This window comes from Bufo bufo, chromosome 3 (genome assembly GCF_905171765.1).
Source record: "Bufo bufo chromosome 3, aBufBuf1.1, whole genome shotgun sequence".
Taxonomy (NCBI): domain Eukaryota; kingdom Metazoa; phylum Chordata; class Amphibia; order Anura; family Bufonidae; genus Bufo; species Bufo bufo.
In genome coordinates this window covers 558,402,846-558,418,058 of record NC_053391.1, presented here as the reverse complement: position 1 = coordinate 558,418,058, position 15,213 = coordinate 558,402,846, and the positions used below count along the sequence as shown (strand labels likewise).

Below are 15,213 nucleotides of genomic sequence, written 5' to 3'. Positions count from 1 at the left end.
CCCATCAGTAAAATATTGTCTCCTTCCTCTATCAGCAACTGACGTAGAAAAGGAAAGCCATTGTATGTTACTGGTGCCAAACCATGCTACAATTCCTTTTAATATGTTTATTTTTTTTATTTGATCCTCTTGTTTTCTGTATCTAGATTTCAAAGGTGATGCTGCTTAAGGGCTGGCGATGTGTGGAGTGCATAGTTTGTGAAGTGTGTGGTAAGGCCACAGACCCATCTCGCTTGCTGCTTTGTGATGACTGTGACATCAGTTACCACACGTATTGCCTCGACCCTCCTCTGCACACTGTACCCAAGGGCGGTTGGAAATGCAAATGGTGAGTGCCATCCTAAATCACTTCCTGATGTAGAGGGTCTGGTATGTCCACCTCTTGCAAGCAATTCTGGTGGATAGTTTCGGGATATAAATTTTTGAAGTCGCTTCATTGACAGCAGTGGCCAGAAGTTTTGAGACTGACAAAAATTCTGTGTTTTTCAGTCTTTTTTTTTGTCAGATGTGTCTATGGTATTCTGATGTAGAATTATAAGTATTTTTAGTAGGTTTTTTTTTTTTTATTTTAATTTTTTTATCGATAAATACATAACACTAGTTTGTACAAAGACTCCATATTTCCAGTGTTGACTCTTCAAGACCTCTGCAGTTTGCCCCCTCGCATGCTGGGTATCAGCCTCTGGGTCAAATCCTGACTCACGGCAAGCCATTCTTCCTAATCAGTGCTTGGAGTTTATCACAATTCTATGTTTTTGTTTATTTACCTGCATTTGGATGATTGACCACAGATTCTTAATAGATTGCGTTCTATGGAGTTTCCTAGCCATAGACTCAAAATTTCAGTGTTTCACTTTTGATACTTTGATCATACTGGAAAAAGTATTGTTCATCACCAAAATGCTCCCAGATTCTTGGGAGAAGAAGAAGATGATGATGCTCTTGGAGGATGCTTTTGATGCCATTCTTTATTCATGACAGTGTTCTCAGGCAAAATTGCTCCCATTCCAGAAAAAAATCTGCACTAGTGTTAACTCGATCCCATAGCTGAATCTTCTTAAGGAGACAATCCTGTCGTTTGCTGGACTTTCTTGGGCGCAAGAAAGTTGAACCTATCTCTTCAAAGTTCTTGATGACCGATAAATGTTTTGATTTTAGCTGCAATCTTACAAGCAGCAATGTCCTTGCCTGTGAAGTCCTTTTGATGCAAAGCAATTATGACTGCACGTGTTTCCTTGGAGGTAACCATGGTTAACAGAAGAAGACAATGACTTTAAAGCACCACCCCCTTTTAAAGCAACAAGTCTGTTCTTCTAATTTAGTCAGCACGACAGTGATATCAGCTGCCTTGTCCTCATTAACACTTTTTCTTCTTACTGAATAAGAAGATCACTGAATTGATGTTAGGTCACTTTGTGGCAGGGCTTCCATGCAGTGGAAATAGCGTTTTTGTAATTATGTTAATTTTCATGGCAAGAATTGACTTTACAATTTATTATAATTTATCTGACGACTCTTCATAACAATCTAGAGTTAATTCAAATTGCCACCATAAAAACTGAAGCAGCAAACCTTTCTGAACACCAACATTTTTGTCTGTTTCAAAACTTTTGGCCATGACTATAGCCCACTTTCTGTCCTGGCTCTTTTAAAGGGGTTTTAGCACTTCAGCAAATGGCATTTATCATGTAGAGAATGTTAATACAAGGCACTTACTAATGTATTGTGATTGTCCATATTGTCTTCTTTGCTGGCTTGATCCACTTTTCCATCGTGTTATACACTGCTCATTTCCAGGGGTTACGGCCAGGTTTGCAAAAAAAATAAAAATGGCACGTTTCCATTTTTTAAATTTTTTTTATAGCAATTCTGTAATATAGAATGTGGCCGGGGGTATTTCCACAGCAGTGTGGAGAAGCAGCTTAAGGTACTTTCACACTAGCGTTTTTCTTTTCTGGTATTGAGTTCCGTCCTAGGGGCTCAATACCGGAAAAGAACTGACCAGTTTTATCCCCATGCATTCTGAATGGAGAGCAATCCGTTCAGTATGCACCAGGATGTCTTCAGTTCAGTCACTGTACGGTTTTTGGATGGAGAAAATACCGCCACACTTGCCGGAATGCCGGATCTGGCATTATTTTACATTGAAATGCATTAATGCCGTATCCGGCCCTAAGTGTTCTGCATGCGCAGACCTTTAGAAATGTGAAAAAGATAAATACCGGATCTGTTTTTCCAGATGACAACCGGAGAGACGGATCTGGTATTTGCAATACATTTGTGAGACTGATCTGCATCCGGATCCGTCTACAAATGGTATCCGTTTTGCATACAGATTGCCGGATCCAGCAGGCAGTTCCGGCGACGGAACATCCTGCCGGAATCCAGCGACGCTAGTGTGAAAGTGCGTGACAGTCTAATCTCGTGCTCTCAATTAACCAATGTTTTCAATCCCCCTCCTTCATCTGCCTGTGCAGCACCTCCGCTCTTGCTGTATGTTTTCTCATGTGGGGAAAAAAAGGGGGAAAAAAAAATAGGACACTGAGCCTGATGACAGATGGGGCGTGTTTCTCTTGCAGGTGCGTTTGCTGCATGCAGTGCGGATCGATCAGCCCAGGATTCCACTCCGAATGGCAGAACAATTATACACATTGTGCGCCTTGTGCTAGTTTGGTCTGCTGCCCTGTTTGCCGCCTCAACTATATGGAGGGGGATCTTTTGATACAGTGTCAAAACTGTGAGAGGTAAACCATATTTAATGGGCCATAATCTTGCTTCTATGTCCATTTGTCTAAAAAACACACCTAAGAAATATTTTCCCCTCCTGATATAATCAGGTGGTTGCACGCAGTTTGCGAGAACCTGTTTACTGAAGAGGAGGTAGAGGAAGCAGCAGATGAAGGCTTTCATTGCACGTCCTGTCAACCGTTCATCATAAAACCAGTTGGTATGTATCTGAATTCCAGTTATATCTTGTTCTTTTTCTATTGTGTAATGTGTTTTGTTACCAGCAGATGAGCATTAAATCTTTTTTCCCCTATTTACCTATGTTCCACTAGTTCCAATAATCCTTCCGCCAAGTCCAGTTAAGGTGAAAGAACCAGGTGAGTTTGTTCTATTCAGATACACTTTGCCTGCCTCTTGGCACTGTACATTCCTTGTAAAGAAAAGAGTACATCTTGTAAAGTTGTATTTTTGAGATGATATTTATGTTTTCTCAGAGCCTCAATATTTCCGTTTTGAGGGAGTTTGGTTGACCGAGGCAGGTATGGCCTTGTTGCGCAGCCTCACGTTAACGCCTCTTCAGAAAAAGAAACCAAGGCGTTCCCGAGTGAGTACTGGAGGAGAGATTTTCTTGGATGGCCCAGAACATGGTGCATGTGATGACAGGAAGGACGGAGATGCAGAGTGTGATGATCCCAAAGCAGATGGTGAGCCTCGTTAGCACAAATTAAGTGGTTTCCGCACAGTCATTCTCTTGACATTTTCTGTGGTCTATCTTGTTACTATGTAATTTCTTATAAGGCTTTTATTTATCTTTGTGTTAGGTGGCAATAATGAACTCATGGAGTGTGAAATTAAGCTAGAACCTCCAGGTACCCCTGAGCGTGAAGCCGGAGGAGAAGTGGAGGTTGTCAAAGGGGTTGAAGATGCAGATGATGCCAAGAAAAAGAAAAGAAAACCATATAGGCCAGGTAGGAATTAAAAATGCCTTGTGCTTGGGGAATACTTATTTTTATTAGTATTGCAGTAGCATCCGTGTCTCTTCCAAAATAATTGTTCTGTAGGAATTGGTGGCTTTATGATCAGACAGAGGAAAACTCACACTCGGTCGAGGAAGGGACACGCAGCATTTTTGGAGGCCTTTCGTGAAGACCAGAACCGAGATATTCACCAAGAGGATGGTAAGTTCCTTTAAATGCCTAACTTTATGCATCTTATATCATATTAGCACAGGTAATAAATGTCCTGAAAATGTGCCTATGGGATATGAGTCTAATATCATTCTTTACTTTTCACAGCCCCTCCAGAGACTCCTGCAGAAGGTGGCCAAGAACCTGGGACAACAGAGACTGAGGAGAAGAAGAAACGACGAGGCAGAAAAAAGAGCAAACTTGAGGATATGTTCCCAGCATACTTGCAGGTGAGTCACAGCATACTTATGGACTGCTGCTCTGCAATATGCAATCTAGCTCACCGGAAACGGCGAATCGTACAGTGCTGTGAAGAAGTATTACCTGCGGTTCCTTAGCGTGTTCAAGAAGACTAGATGAAACATTAAAATGTGCATCCGGCAGAATGCTGGGTACATGGAACATGTCATTTTAAGCACTTTAGAAAACGTTGACCTTGCTTAATGGCTATGTACACCTTCGGGGCCAATTTTTATTATTTCATTGTACTCCTTTGGAGCTAAAAATAATATATATATTTTTTTTAATCTGTCTTTATTTGATTTATCAGCTGTTTGAAGAGAAGGCAGCGCTCATACAAGTGCTGCCTTTTCTGCTCTGTTTACCTGCTTACCGCAGCAATTGCAGTGGTGAGCAGGTGTAACTACAAGTATGGAGTTCCCTATTCCTTTCTATGGGACGGCTCTGTCTGTTCAAGTGAATACTACAGAGCCGTTACATAGAAGTGAATGGGGAACGCCATACTTGTAGTTACACCTGCTCACCACTGCAATTGTGCGGCGAGCAGAGAAGGCAGTGCTCAAAGGAGCGCTGCCTTTTCTTCAAACAGCTGATCGGTAGGGGTGCTGGGTATCGGACCCCCGCTAATCTGATACTGATGACCTATCCTGAGGATAGGTCATCAGTAGTAAAAAGTGGACAATCCCTTTTAACCTAAGTCCTTTCTCCACAGGAAGCGTTTTTTGGCAAGGAGTTGATGGAACTCAGCAAACAAGCGCTTCTTGCTGCTCGTCCGGTGCAACAAAAGGTGAAAAGTGCGCAGAGTATACCATGTCCTGCCTCTGGAACAGCTCCAACCTCGCAGTTGCCCCAACAAAACACAGGTGATAATTTCTAGTAAATTCCTATACTGAAAAACCCTTTATTGAACAATTCCACTTAAAGGGGTTTTTCCATCTAGACATTTATAACATGCCCATAGGATATGCCATAAATATCCAATAGGTGCGGGTCCTACCTACCTTAAGAACCATGCCACCAGTAATGGAGAGCCGTCTGCGCATGCACAGTTCTCCATTCAGTTCTATGGGAGTTTTGAAAATAGCGGCGTAAGTGCATGCTGCTATTTTCAGAAGTGAATGAAGAGATCCACATGCAACTGAACTCTAGGACCCGCGCTTATTGGACATTTATGGCATATCTTGTGGATGACCTGGTAGATCAACCCTTTATACAATGCAGTGGATGGTGGTTGTGTCTAATATACAATTACCTAATAGTTTGCTTTGGGTTAAGAATTCCTTATGTTTTTTTCAACTGTTAGTGTAAATTTAAGCTAGAACTGACATGGGGACTGTCAAGTTATTTGGTCCTTTTGAAACTGTCGATTTACAACTTCCTCATGTAGAAGTAGTTGGTATCTCTGTTAGGCTACTTTCACACTAGTGTTTTTGCTGGATCCGGCAGGGTTCAGCCAAAACGCTTCTGTTACTGATAATACAACCATCTGCATCCGTTATGAATGGATCCTGTTGTATTATCTGTAACATTTGCCAAGACGAATCTGTCATGAATTCCATTGAAAGTCAATGAGGGACGGATCCGTTTTCTATTGTCAGAGAAAACTGATCTGTCCCCATTGACTTGCATTGTGGGTCATGACTGATCCGTCTTGCTCTGCATCCCATGACGGGACGCAAACCGCAGCATGCTGCGGTTTGCTCTCCGGTATGAGAACGGAACGGAATGCATTTTGGAGCACTCCGTTCTGTTCAGTTACGTTTTGTCCCCATTGACAATGGGAACAAAACGGAAGCAGTTTTTCTTGGAATTGAGACCCTATGACTGATCTCAATACCGGAAAATAGAAATGCTAGTGTGAAAGTAGCCTTAGTCTATGTTGACACTGAGTTCAAGAGTTCTGTTTTGGATTTTCATAATCCTTTCCAGTATTTTCCATGGTGGAAACCACACAGTCTACAGCAGCAATCATGATGTCCACCATATCACACTGAATTCAGTCAGGGCCACCGGGAGTGGATGCCTTCTGTTTGAAAACTGTTTGCATAGAGCTGCCTTTCCTCTGTTATCAACGAAAGCCATGAAACTGGTCTGTGCACAGCCTTAGGCCCCTTTTACACGGGCGAGTATTCCACGCGGATGCCATGCGTGAGTTGAACGCATTGCACCCGCACTGAATACCGACCCATTCATTTCTATGGGGCCGTTCACATGAGCAGTGATTTTCACGCATCACTTGTGCGTTGCGTGAAAATCACAGCATGCTCTATATTCTGCGTTTTTCACGCAACGCAGGCCCCAGAGAAGTAAATGGGGCTGCGTGAAAATCGCAAGCATCCGCAAGCAAGTGCAGATGCGGTGCGATTTTCACGCACGGTTGCTAGGAGACTATCGGGATGGAGACCCGATCATTATAATTTTCCCTTATAACATGGTTATAAGGGAAAATAATAGCATTCTGAATACAGAATGCATAGTAAAATAGTGCTGGAGGGGTTAAAAAAAAAAAAGAGAGAATAATTGAACTCCCCTTAATCCACTTGATCGCGAAGCCCGGCATCTATTTCTGTCTTCATCTTAGCTGTGCAGCAACAGGACCTGTGGTGACGTCACTCCGGTCATCACGTGATCCATCACATGATCTTTTACCATGGTGATGGATCATGTGATGACCGGAGTGACGTCACCACAGGTCCTGTTGCTGCACAGCTAAGATGAAGACAGAATATAGATGCCGGGCTTCGCGATCAAGTGGATTAAGGGGAGTTCAATTATTTATTTATTTATTTTTAACCCCTCCAGCGCTATTTTACTATGCATTCTGTATTCAGAATGCTATTATTTTCCCTTATAACCATGTTATAAGGGAAAATAATACAATCTACAGAACACCGATCCCAAGCCCGAACTTCTGTGAAGAAGTTTGGGTACCAAACATGCGCGATTTTTCAAACGCGAGTGCAAAACGCATTACAATGTTTTGCACTCGCGCGGAAAAATCGTGCATGTTCCTGCAACGCCCGTGTGAACTCAGCCTTAGGCTACATTCACATATGCTTCCGTCATGTTATGAACGGATCTGGTTGTATCTCTAAAATAGCCATAACGGATCAGTCTCTAAAGCCATTGTAAGTCAATACGGGACGAATTCGTTTTCTTTTGTGTTAGAGAAAACTGATCCATCTCCATTGACTTACATTGTGAGTCATGCCGGATCCGTCTTGCTCCGCATCCCAGGATGCACTTAAAAAAGCTGCTTGCAGCACTCTTGTGTGCATCATGGGAACGCAATGAAACTGAACGGAATGCATTTTGGTGCACTTCGTTCCCTTTTAAGTTTTGTGCCCATTGACGATGAATGGGGACAAAACTGAAGCATTTTCCCCCGCTTTTGAGATCCCGTGATGGATGTCCATAGCGGAAAGGGAAAGCGCAAGTGTGAAAGTAGCCTTACAAAGTTTCTTGTGTTCGATGGAGATGTTGGACATCGTCATTTAGGTGATTTTTGTGAAATTGATTTATTATTATTATTTTTTTAAACAGCGGAGACTATGGCTGCCTCTAGTTCTGCATTACCTCATGAAGATTCTGATAGCAATGAAACAAAGCTCGAAAATTCAGGTTGGCAATCTGATATAGTTCCTTATCCTGTTTTGAATGTTAATGCATGATCAACAAAATTGTAATTTCTGCAGGCCTTTTACAAATGCTCGATCATTTCCTCCTTAAACATCTAGATTACTGTTACTGGCCCATTTTTGTCAATACCGTCATTGGCAATTCTTAAAGGGTTTTCTAACACTTTTTTTTTAAACAACGACCTATCATCTGGATAGGTCATCAGTGTCTGATCAGGGGTGGTCCGACACCTGGATGTCCTCCGCCAATCGGCTGTTTGAGAAGGCACTGGTGCTCCTCTGAGCGCCATGACTTCATTGCAGATTACCCTAGGCCAGTGACCTCATGTCCATCAGTCACAAGGCCTAGGCGCAGCTCAGTCCCATTTAAGTGAGGGGAGCTTAGCTGCTATACAATCTATGGAGCTGTGCTTGGTAAGCTGCTAGAAAGCCACTTCGCTCACAGGAGCGCTGGCACCTTCTCAAGCAGCTGATTGGTTGGGGTCCCGGGTGTCGGACCCCCACTGATCAGATACTGATGACCTACCAGAGAATAGGTCATCAGAGTCTAAAAGTCCCTCTAATCCTTTGCTAGGACAACTTGTCGGGAATTATGCCATTTACTTGGCCTCTACACATGTAGCAGGAACGTCTCAAGCTACTTTGTGCACTCCACATGGTGGCTGTACCAGTTGGCACCTGCTAAAGGAACATCTGAATAGTCTCTCTTCCTGCATATAGCTGACAATTATGCCTAATGTGAGACGTTGTAGAGGTGACTAGAAGACGCTCTGTAGTCTAAAAGATTCTTTTAGTAAATTTAAAAATAATTATTCAAGACAACTGAGCGTTTGTTTAAGGTGGAAATGCATTATTTTTTTTCTTTTTGAATTGGTTATTGTCGAAGGCCAGATTGTATTACTAATGCGTTTTGTTAGCATGAGCAAAACGTATTTTGATGAGAAAGGAATAGGTTAATCTATGGCCTTTTCCACTGGACATCTTCATTTAAAGAACTGCCCTCATTCTTTGATTGCGGATTTCGGCTAGAGTCTCTCTCTTTTCTTTCCTTCTGCTTGTTGTCTTGAGACATGGGGATAGTTATTTACCTGCCCTCCCCTCCCCGCAGAGGTTGCGTCAGAGACTGGGGCCCTGAGTGTTGCTGCTGCCCACACTGCAGAGAGAATTCCGATGCCTCTGCCAGAGGGAGCCCTCGGCTCGGATCTGGATAAAATCTCCACGGAGGGTTGGTCTCTCGCACTTGCCCTAAATTTCCTTTATTTTGTGATGTTTTGGGTATGCAGTGGGAGATGATTCCTCTGCATCAGGTCTCTTTAAACCTTTCCTTGCTGCACATCTGCTGTCACCTTTCCCGATGTTGTACTGTGACTCTGTACCGACCATTGCTTTACAGCAGTATGTCCTTGTTTTGTCTGGTTGTGAAGGGGTTTTCCAGTAGTAGAATATTGATGACCTACCTTCATGGTAGGTCATCAGTATCAGATCGGTGGGGGTCCAACCCCTGACACCACCATGATCAGCAGTTTGTAGCGGCCGAAGCGCTCTTTTGAGTGCTATGGCTTCTTCCCTGACCAGTGACTCCATGTACCTAGCACCGCCACTACACAGTGTACGGTGCTGTGGGGAGGCCGTGGCCCTTTCATACAGCTGATCGGCAGGGGTACTGGAATTTGGACCCCCACTCATCTGATACTGATGACCTATCTTGAGGATAGGTTATCAATACGGTACTCCTGGAAAACCCCTTTAAACATATAAATCCGAATGTAAATATATTAAGCTGTTCTTTGTAGATGGATCTTGCACACCCAATAGACACACACTTAATCTAATAGTAACTATAAATGGTATTAATACAATTATGAGCCCAAGTCTCTGCACTGTAGCGGTTTCCAGAGCAATTCACTAACCCCTTTGTGTGTGCACCTCAAATACAATTTTCTCTGAACAGATAGTTCAAGTTTTTTACTTTTATTGTAAAGTAATATGCACAAACATTTTTTAAATAAAATGGAGCATTAATAATCTTAAGTAAAATGGCAAGGTGGTGATGGTAACACTAGGGTAGTGCAAAGGTTCAGTTCCAAATTCTGTACCCGGGAAGCAGATGGCAGTGTCTGGTCCTATCTGATGTTTGTCAGTTGGATGGTTGTAACTTGCAGAATATAAGGATAGCCAATTTTACTGTGAGAATTTCCATAATTAAAGAGTTTTTAAAAAATGATAATGGCAGCAGAATGTAGTCCTCTTGTCTATAACTACAGCCACCCACGTATGTCCAAGCATGGGATCAGCTTGAAAAAGGGCACCTATTAAAAGGACCCGAAACGTTGCACTGATCATCTTTTAATAACCACTGATGTTGAAATGAATAAAAAAAAAAAAAAAAAAAAACATTAGTGTGCTGTCTTCAACCATATATGCAACAGTTGAATACGGATCCCGAGGCAGAGAGGGATCAACACGGGGACAGCACCGACAAAAGCCATTAGGAAGAGTGCTGTGGCCAAAACTCTGTTTCAATGGAAGCATCAGTGACTTGCCATGCTTACTAGCATCACCGCAGTGGCCAAAACCTGGCTGCAGTGGTGACATTGCTGCTGCCATGTAAGCAGAGACGGGCAGCAGGCCACAGAGCACCAGCAGAGGACCGTTGTCTGTGTTGTTTTGAGGCTGCTTTAACATCTGCATTGGAAGCTCCACTCTGTGGCAGAAGCCCCGAATTTTTCCACTATATAGCCGAGAGAAAAATCCTGCATGCAGGGCTTTTTTCCCCCCCAATTTAAAAAAAAAAATATATCCCACATATCACTGGTATCGGTTAGTCTCCACTCCTGTCAGTTACCAGGTACTTCTGTTATTTTCGTGCTTCTGCTCCTATAATTGAGCAGAATAACGGCAATAATAGAGGAGATGTGAAAGCAGCCTTATCTGTATTTTGTGGCCAGATTTGTGGTTCCTAGGGTGTTTCAAAAAGACAGTGCAATATTATAGCCTCAGTATTCATAACACAAACTTATTTACATGAAAAAAACACACTATCTATACACTGCAAATGCTCGATGTGAGCTCCATTGGTGACACTGCAGATGTTTAGGTGGCAGTCCAGTTCTGTCCAGACACGTGCCAGCATATCAGATATAGACGCTCATTTTTCAGCAATGTGTCGTCTCGGGTCAAGAAGAAAAAAAAAAGGATTCGCTATAACTTGTATTTTATACATTTAAATTCTTGTTCATTCTGGGCTTTGAAGTCCAGGAGGTGGTCCGATCAGTGAGTGACAGCCTTCCCTCTATGTCCGCCTCCTGGACTTCAAAGTTCAGAATGAGCAGGAATTTAAATGTATGAAATACAAGTTATAGTGAATCTTTTCTCCTAAAACAATCTGCTCAGCTGCTTCTGCTCTATAACATGCTGCTCTATAACATGCTTGCTTCAGACTAAGGCCTCATGCATACGAACGTATTTTAACCACCTCAGCCCCCAGTGCTTAAACACCCTGAAAGACCAGGCCACTTTTTACACTTCTGACCTACACTACTTTCACCGTTTATTGCTCGGTCATGCAACTTACCACCCAAATGAATTTTACCTCCTTTTCTTCTCACTAATAGAGCTTTCATTTGGTGGTATTTCATTGCTGCTGACATTTTTACTTTTTTTTGTTATTAATCGAAATTTAACGATTTTTTTGCAAAAAAATGACATTTTTCACTTTCAGTTGTGAAATTTTGCAAAAAAAAACCGATATCCATATATAAATTTTGCTCTAAATTTATTGTTCTACATGTCTTTGATAAAAAAAAAATGTTTGGGTAAAAAAAAAAATGGTTTGGGTAAAAGTTATAGCGTTTACAAACTATGGTACAAAAATGTGAATTTCCGCTTTTTGAAGCAGCTCTGACTTTCTGAGCACCTGTCATGTTTCCTGAGGTTCTACAATGACCAGACAGTACAAACACCCCACAAATGACCCCATTTCGGAAAGTACACACCCTAAGGTATTCGCTGATGGGCATAGTGAGTTCATAGAACTTTTTATTTTTTGTCACAAGTTAGCGGAAAATGATGATTTATTTTTTTTCTTTTCTTACAAAGTCTCATATTCCACTAACTTGTGACAAAAAATAAAAAGTTCTATGAACTCACTGCCCATCACGAAATACCTTGGGGTCTCTTCTTTCCAAAATGGGGTCACTTGTGGGGTAGTTATACTGCCCTGGCATTCTAGGGGCCCAAATGTGTGGTAAGGAGTTTGAAATCAAATTCTGTAAAAAATGACCAGTGAAATCCGAAAGGTGCTCTTTGGAATATGGGCCCCATTGCCCACCTAGGCTGCAAAAAAGTGTCACACATCTGGTATCTCTGTATTCAGGAGAAGTTGAGGAATGTGTTTTGGGGTGTCTTTTTACATATACCCATGCTGGGTGAGATAAATATCTTGGTCAAATGCCAACTTTGTATAAAAAAAAATAAGAAAAGTTGTCTTTTGCCAAGATATTTCTCTCACCCGGCATGGGTATATGTTAAATGACACCCCAAAACACATTCTCCAACTTCTCCCGAGTACGGAGATACCAGATGTGTGACACTTTTTTTGCAGCCTAGGTGGGCAAAGGGGCCCATATTCCAAAGAGCACCTTTCGGATTTCACTGGTCATTTTTTACAGAATTTGATTTCAAACTCCTTACCACACATTTGGGCCCCTAGAATGCCAGGGCAGTATAACTACCCCACAAGTGACCCCATTTTGGAAAGAAGACACCCCACGGTATTCGCTGATGGGCATAGTGAGTTCATGGAAGTTTTTATTTTTTGTCACAAGTTAGTGGAATATGAGACTTTGTAGGAAAAAAAAAAATAAAATAAAAAATCATCATTTTCCACTAACTTGTGACAAAAAATAAAAAATTCTAGGAACTCGCCATGCCCCTCACGGAATACCTTGGGGTGTCTTCTTTCCAAAATGGGGTCACTTGTGGGGTAGTTATACTGCCCTGGCATTTTCCAGGGGCCCTAATGTGTGGTAAGTAGGTAAATGACCTGTGAAATCCTAAAGGTGCTCTTTGGAATGTGGGCCCCTTTGCCCACCTAGGCTGCAAAAAAGTGTCACACATGTGGTATCGCCGTATTCAGGAGAAGTTGGGGAATGTGTTTTGGGGTGTCTTTTTACATATACCCATGCTGGGTGAAAGAAATATCTCGGCAAAAGACAACTTTCCCATTTTTTTATACAAAGTTGGCATTTGACCAAGATATTTATCTCACCCAGCATGGGTATATGTAAAATGACACCCCAAAACACATTCCTCAACTTCTCCTGAGTACGGCGATACCACATGTGTGACACTTTTTTGCAGCCTAGATGCGCAAAGGGGCCCACATTCATTTTATGAGGGCATTTTTAGACATTTGGATCCCAGACTTCTTCTCACGCTTTAGGACCCCTAGAATGCCAGGGCAGTATAAATACCCCACATGTGACCCCATTTTGGAAAGAAGACACCCCAAGGTATTCAATGAGGGGCATGGCGAGTTCATAGAATTTTTTTTTTTTTTGGCACAAGTTAGCAGAAATTGATATATATTTTTTTTTTTCTCACAAAGTCTCCCTTTCCGCTAACTTGGGACAAAAATTTCAATCTTTCATGGACTCAATATGCCCCTCACGGAATACCTTGGGGTGTCTTCTTTCCGAAATGGGGTCACATGTGGGGTATTTATACTGCCCTGGCATTCTAGGGGCCCTAAAGCGTGAGAAGAAGTCTGGAATATAAATGTCTAAAAAATTTTACGCATTTGGATTCCGTGAGGGGTATGGTGAGTTCATGTGAGATTTTATTTCTCGCCCAATTTCCTTGGGGGACACAGAAGACCTTGGGTATAGCTCATCTCCCTAGGAGGCGTGACACTAAGTGAAGACTGTTAAGCCCCTCCTCCACAGCTATACCCTCAGCCTGGAGAGAGAGACTGCCAGTTTTTGCTTAGTGTCCAAGGAGGCAAGACACTCCCTGCTCTGCAGGGCTGGTTTCTCCTTGTTTCAATTTTAGATTTTTACTTTGTTTTATTTTCTTTTTGTTCCAGATCATCAGGGATAACAGAGACGCACTAGACCTCTCTGTTCTCCCGGGGTTGAGCTGCGCCAGTGCCGGTCACCCGCACTGCTGCCTCCCCCACAGAAGGCAAGGTGGACCAGGGCAGCCCAGCTCCCCTGCATCCCGCCAGCGCAAGGGTCGCCCGCACGCCAAGTCCCTCCCCCGGCGTCCTGCCACTACGGTGCCAGTAGCTGAAGGGGCGACCCTGCTGGAACAGACCGAGGGTGAAGACGGCTATGGTGAGAGATTGGCTTCTCCAGCCCTACGTCCCCCCCCCCTCGGTCTCCTGCGTGCCTGACCCTTACCTGGGCCTATGGACCCTTCTGTCCCTGCTAGACCTAGGCTGGCCCTGGGCTGCCGCAGGGCGACATCTGCTCCCTCTCTCCTGGCCTCCAGGACATTGGCACCCTTGTTCCTACACGAGGAATGCCTAGGGAGCTGCGGAGGTCCGCACCTAGCTGCCCCTGACGAGGGGTAATGCAGGCGTCCCACCCTCACAGACCCGGTCTCAGGGTCCCCCTCCCTCTTACCGGCCACTACTTCAGGGCCAGAGGGCCTGCGCCTTGCTGCCACTGACCCTCCCTGCTCTCACGGGCACCGGTCCAGGGGAAAGGTGGTTGTAGCTGCCGGCAGGGGTGAAATCATATGGAGCGCTGTTCTAGGCCAGGGGCCCGCTCCAGGGGTAAAATGGCTGCAGGGTGCAGGGTCCTGACTTCCGGACACCTGGGTGGGCACCGCGGACTGCAAAGGAGCGCTTCAACATCCCCGGCCGACCGTCGGAACCTTCCGGTCGGCCGGGCGCCGAAGTCTTGTGTTCCACTTCAAGACGATCCCGCTCTATCCGGGTCCCCGGCTCGCGGGGTGGGCACCCGCGGCCGGTATGTGCCGCTCCGTAGGCCCGGCTGGTACTTTAAGTACTTGCGGCCCCGGTCAGCCGGGCGCCGCTAAAAATTTAGGCCCCGGCTCTTCCGGCCCGTGGGGTGGGCACCCGCGGCCGGTATGTGCCGCTCCGTAGGCCCGGCCGCTACTTTAAATACTGTGCGGCCCCGGTTCGCCGGGCACCGCTAAAAATTTAGGCCCCAGCTTCACGGCCTACTAGGCCGCAAAAATTCAGGCCTCTGTTGGAGGGGGCTGGAACTTCTCCAGGCGCGAATTTTTCCCGCCTGGAGGTTCCCCCGCCCACAGAGGATGGGCCTGTATGGGTGGATCTGTGCCCTGTAGGTGGCATCTGCCTCAGTGAGGCTGTGTGTTTAAAAAAAAAAAAAAAAAAAATATTTATTATATATATGACTTGTGGGCTGCGCAGGACGCTGCAGCCTCATCTC

At 44.1% G+C, this 15,213-nt stretch overlaps 1 protein-coding gene across 1 annotated transcript in view; it reads left to right on the top strand.

The window, feature by feature from the left end:
* The window catches only part of KMT2D (lysine methyltransferase 2D), a 158,304-nt gene that overhangs the window by 56,036 nt on the left and 87,055 nt on the right, over positions 1-15,213 (top strand). Inside the window, 11 exon segments of the mRNA XM_040425528.1 lie at positions 147-328; positions 2,580-2,744; positions 2,838-2,947; positions 3,060-3,104; positions 3,222-3,431; positions 3,549-3,695; positions 3,789-3,905; positions 4,023-4,144; positions 4,867-5,017; positions 7,698-7,775; positions 8,901-9,017. Coding sequence (XP_040281462.1) covers positions 147-328; positions 2,580-2,744; positions 2,838-2,947; positions 3,060-3,104; positions 3,222-3,431; positions 3,549-3,695; positions 3,789-3,905; positions 4,023-4,144; positions 4,867-5,017; positions 7,698-7,775; positions 8,901-9,017 — 1,444 coding nt within the window.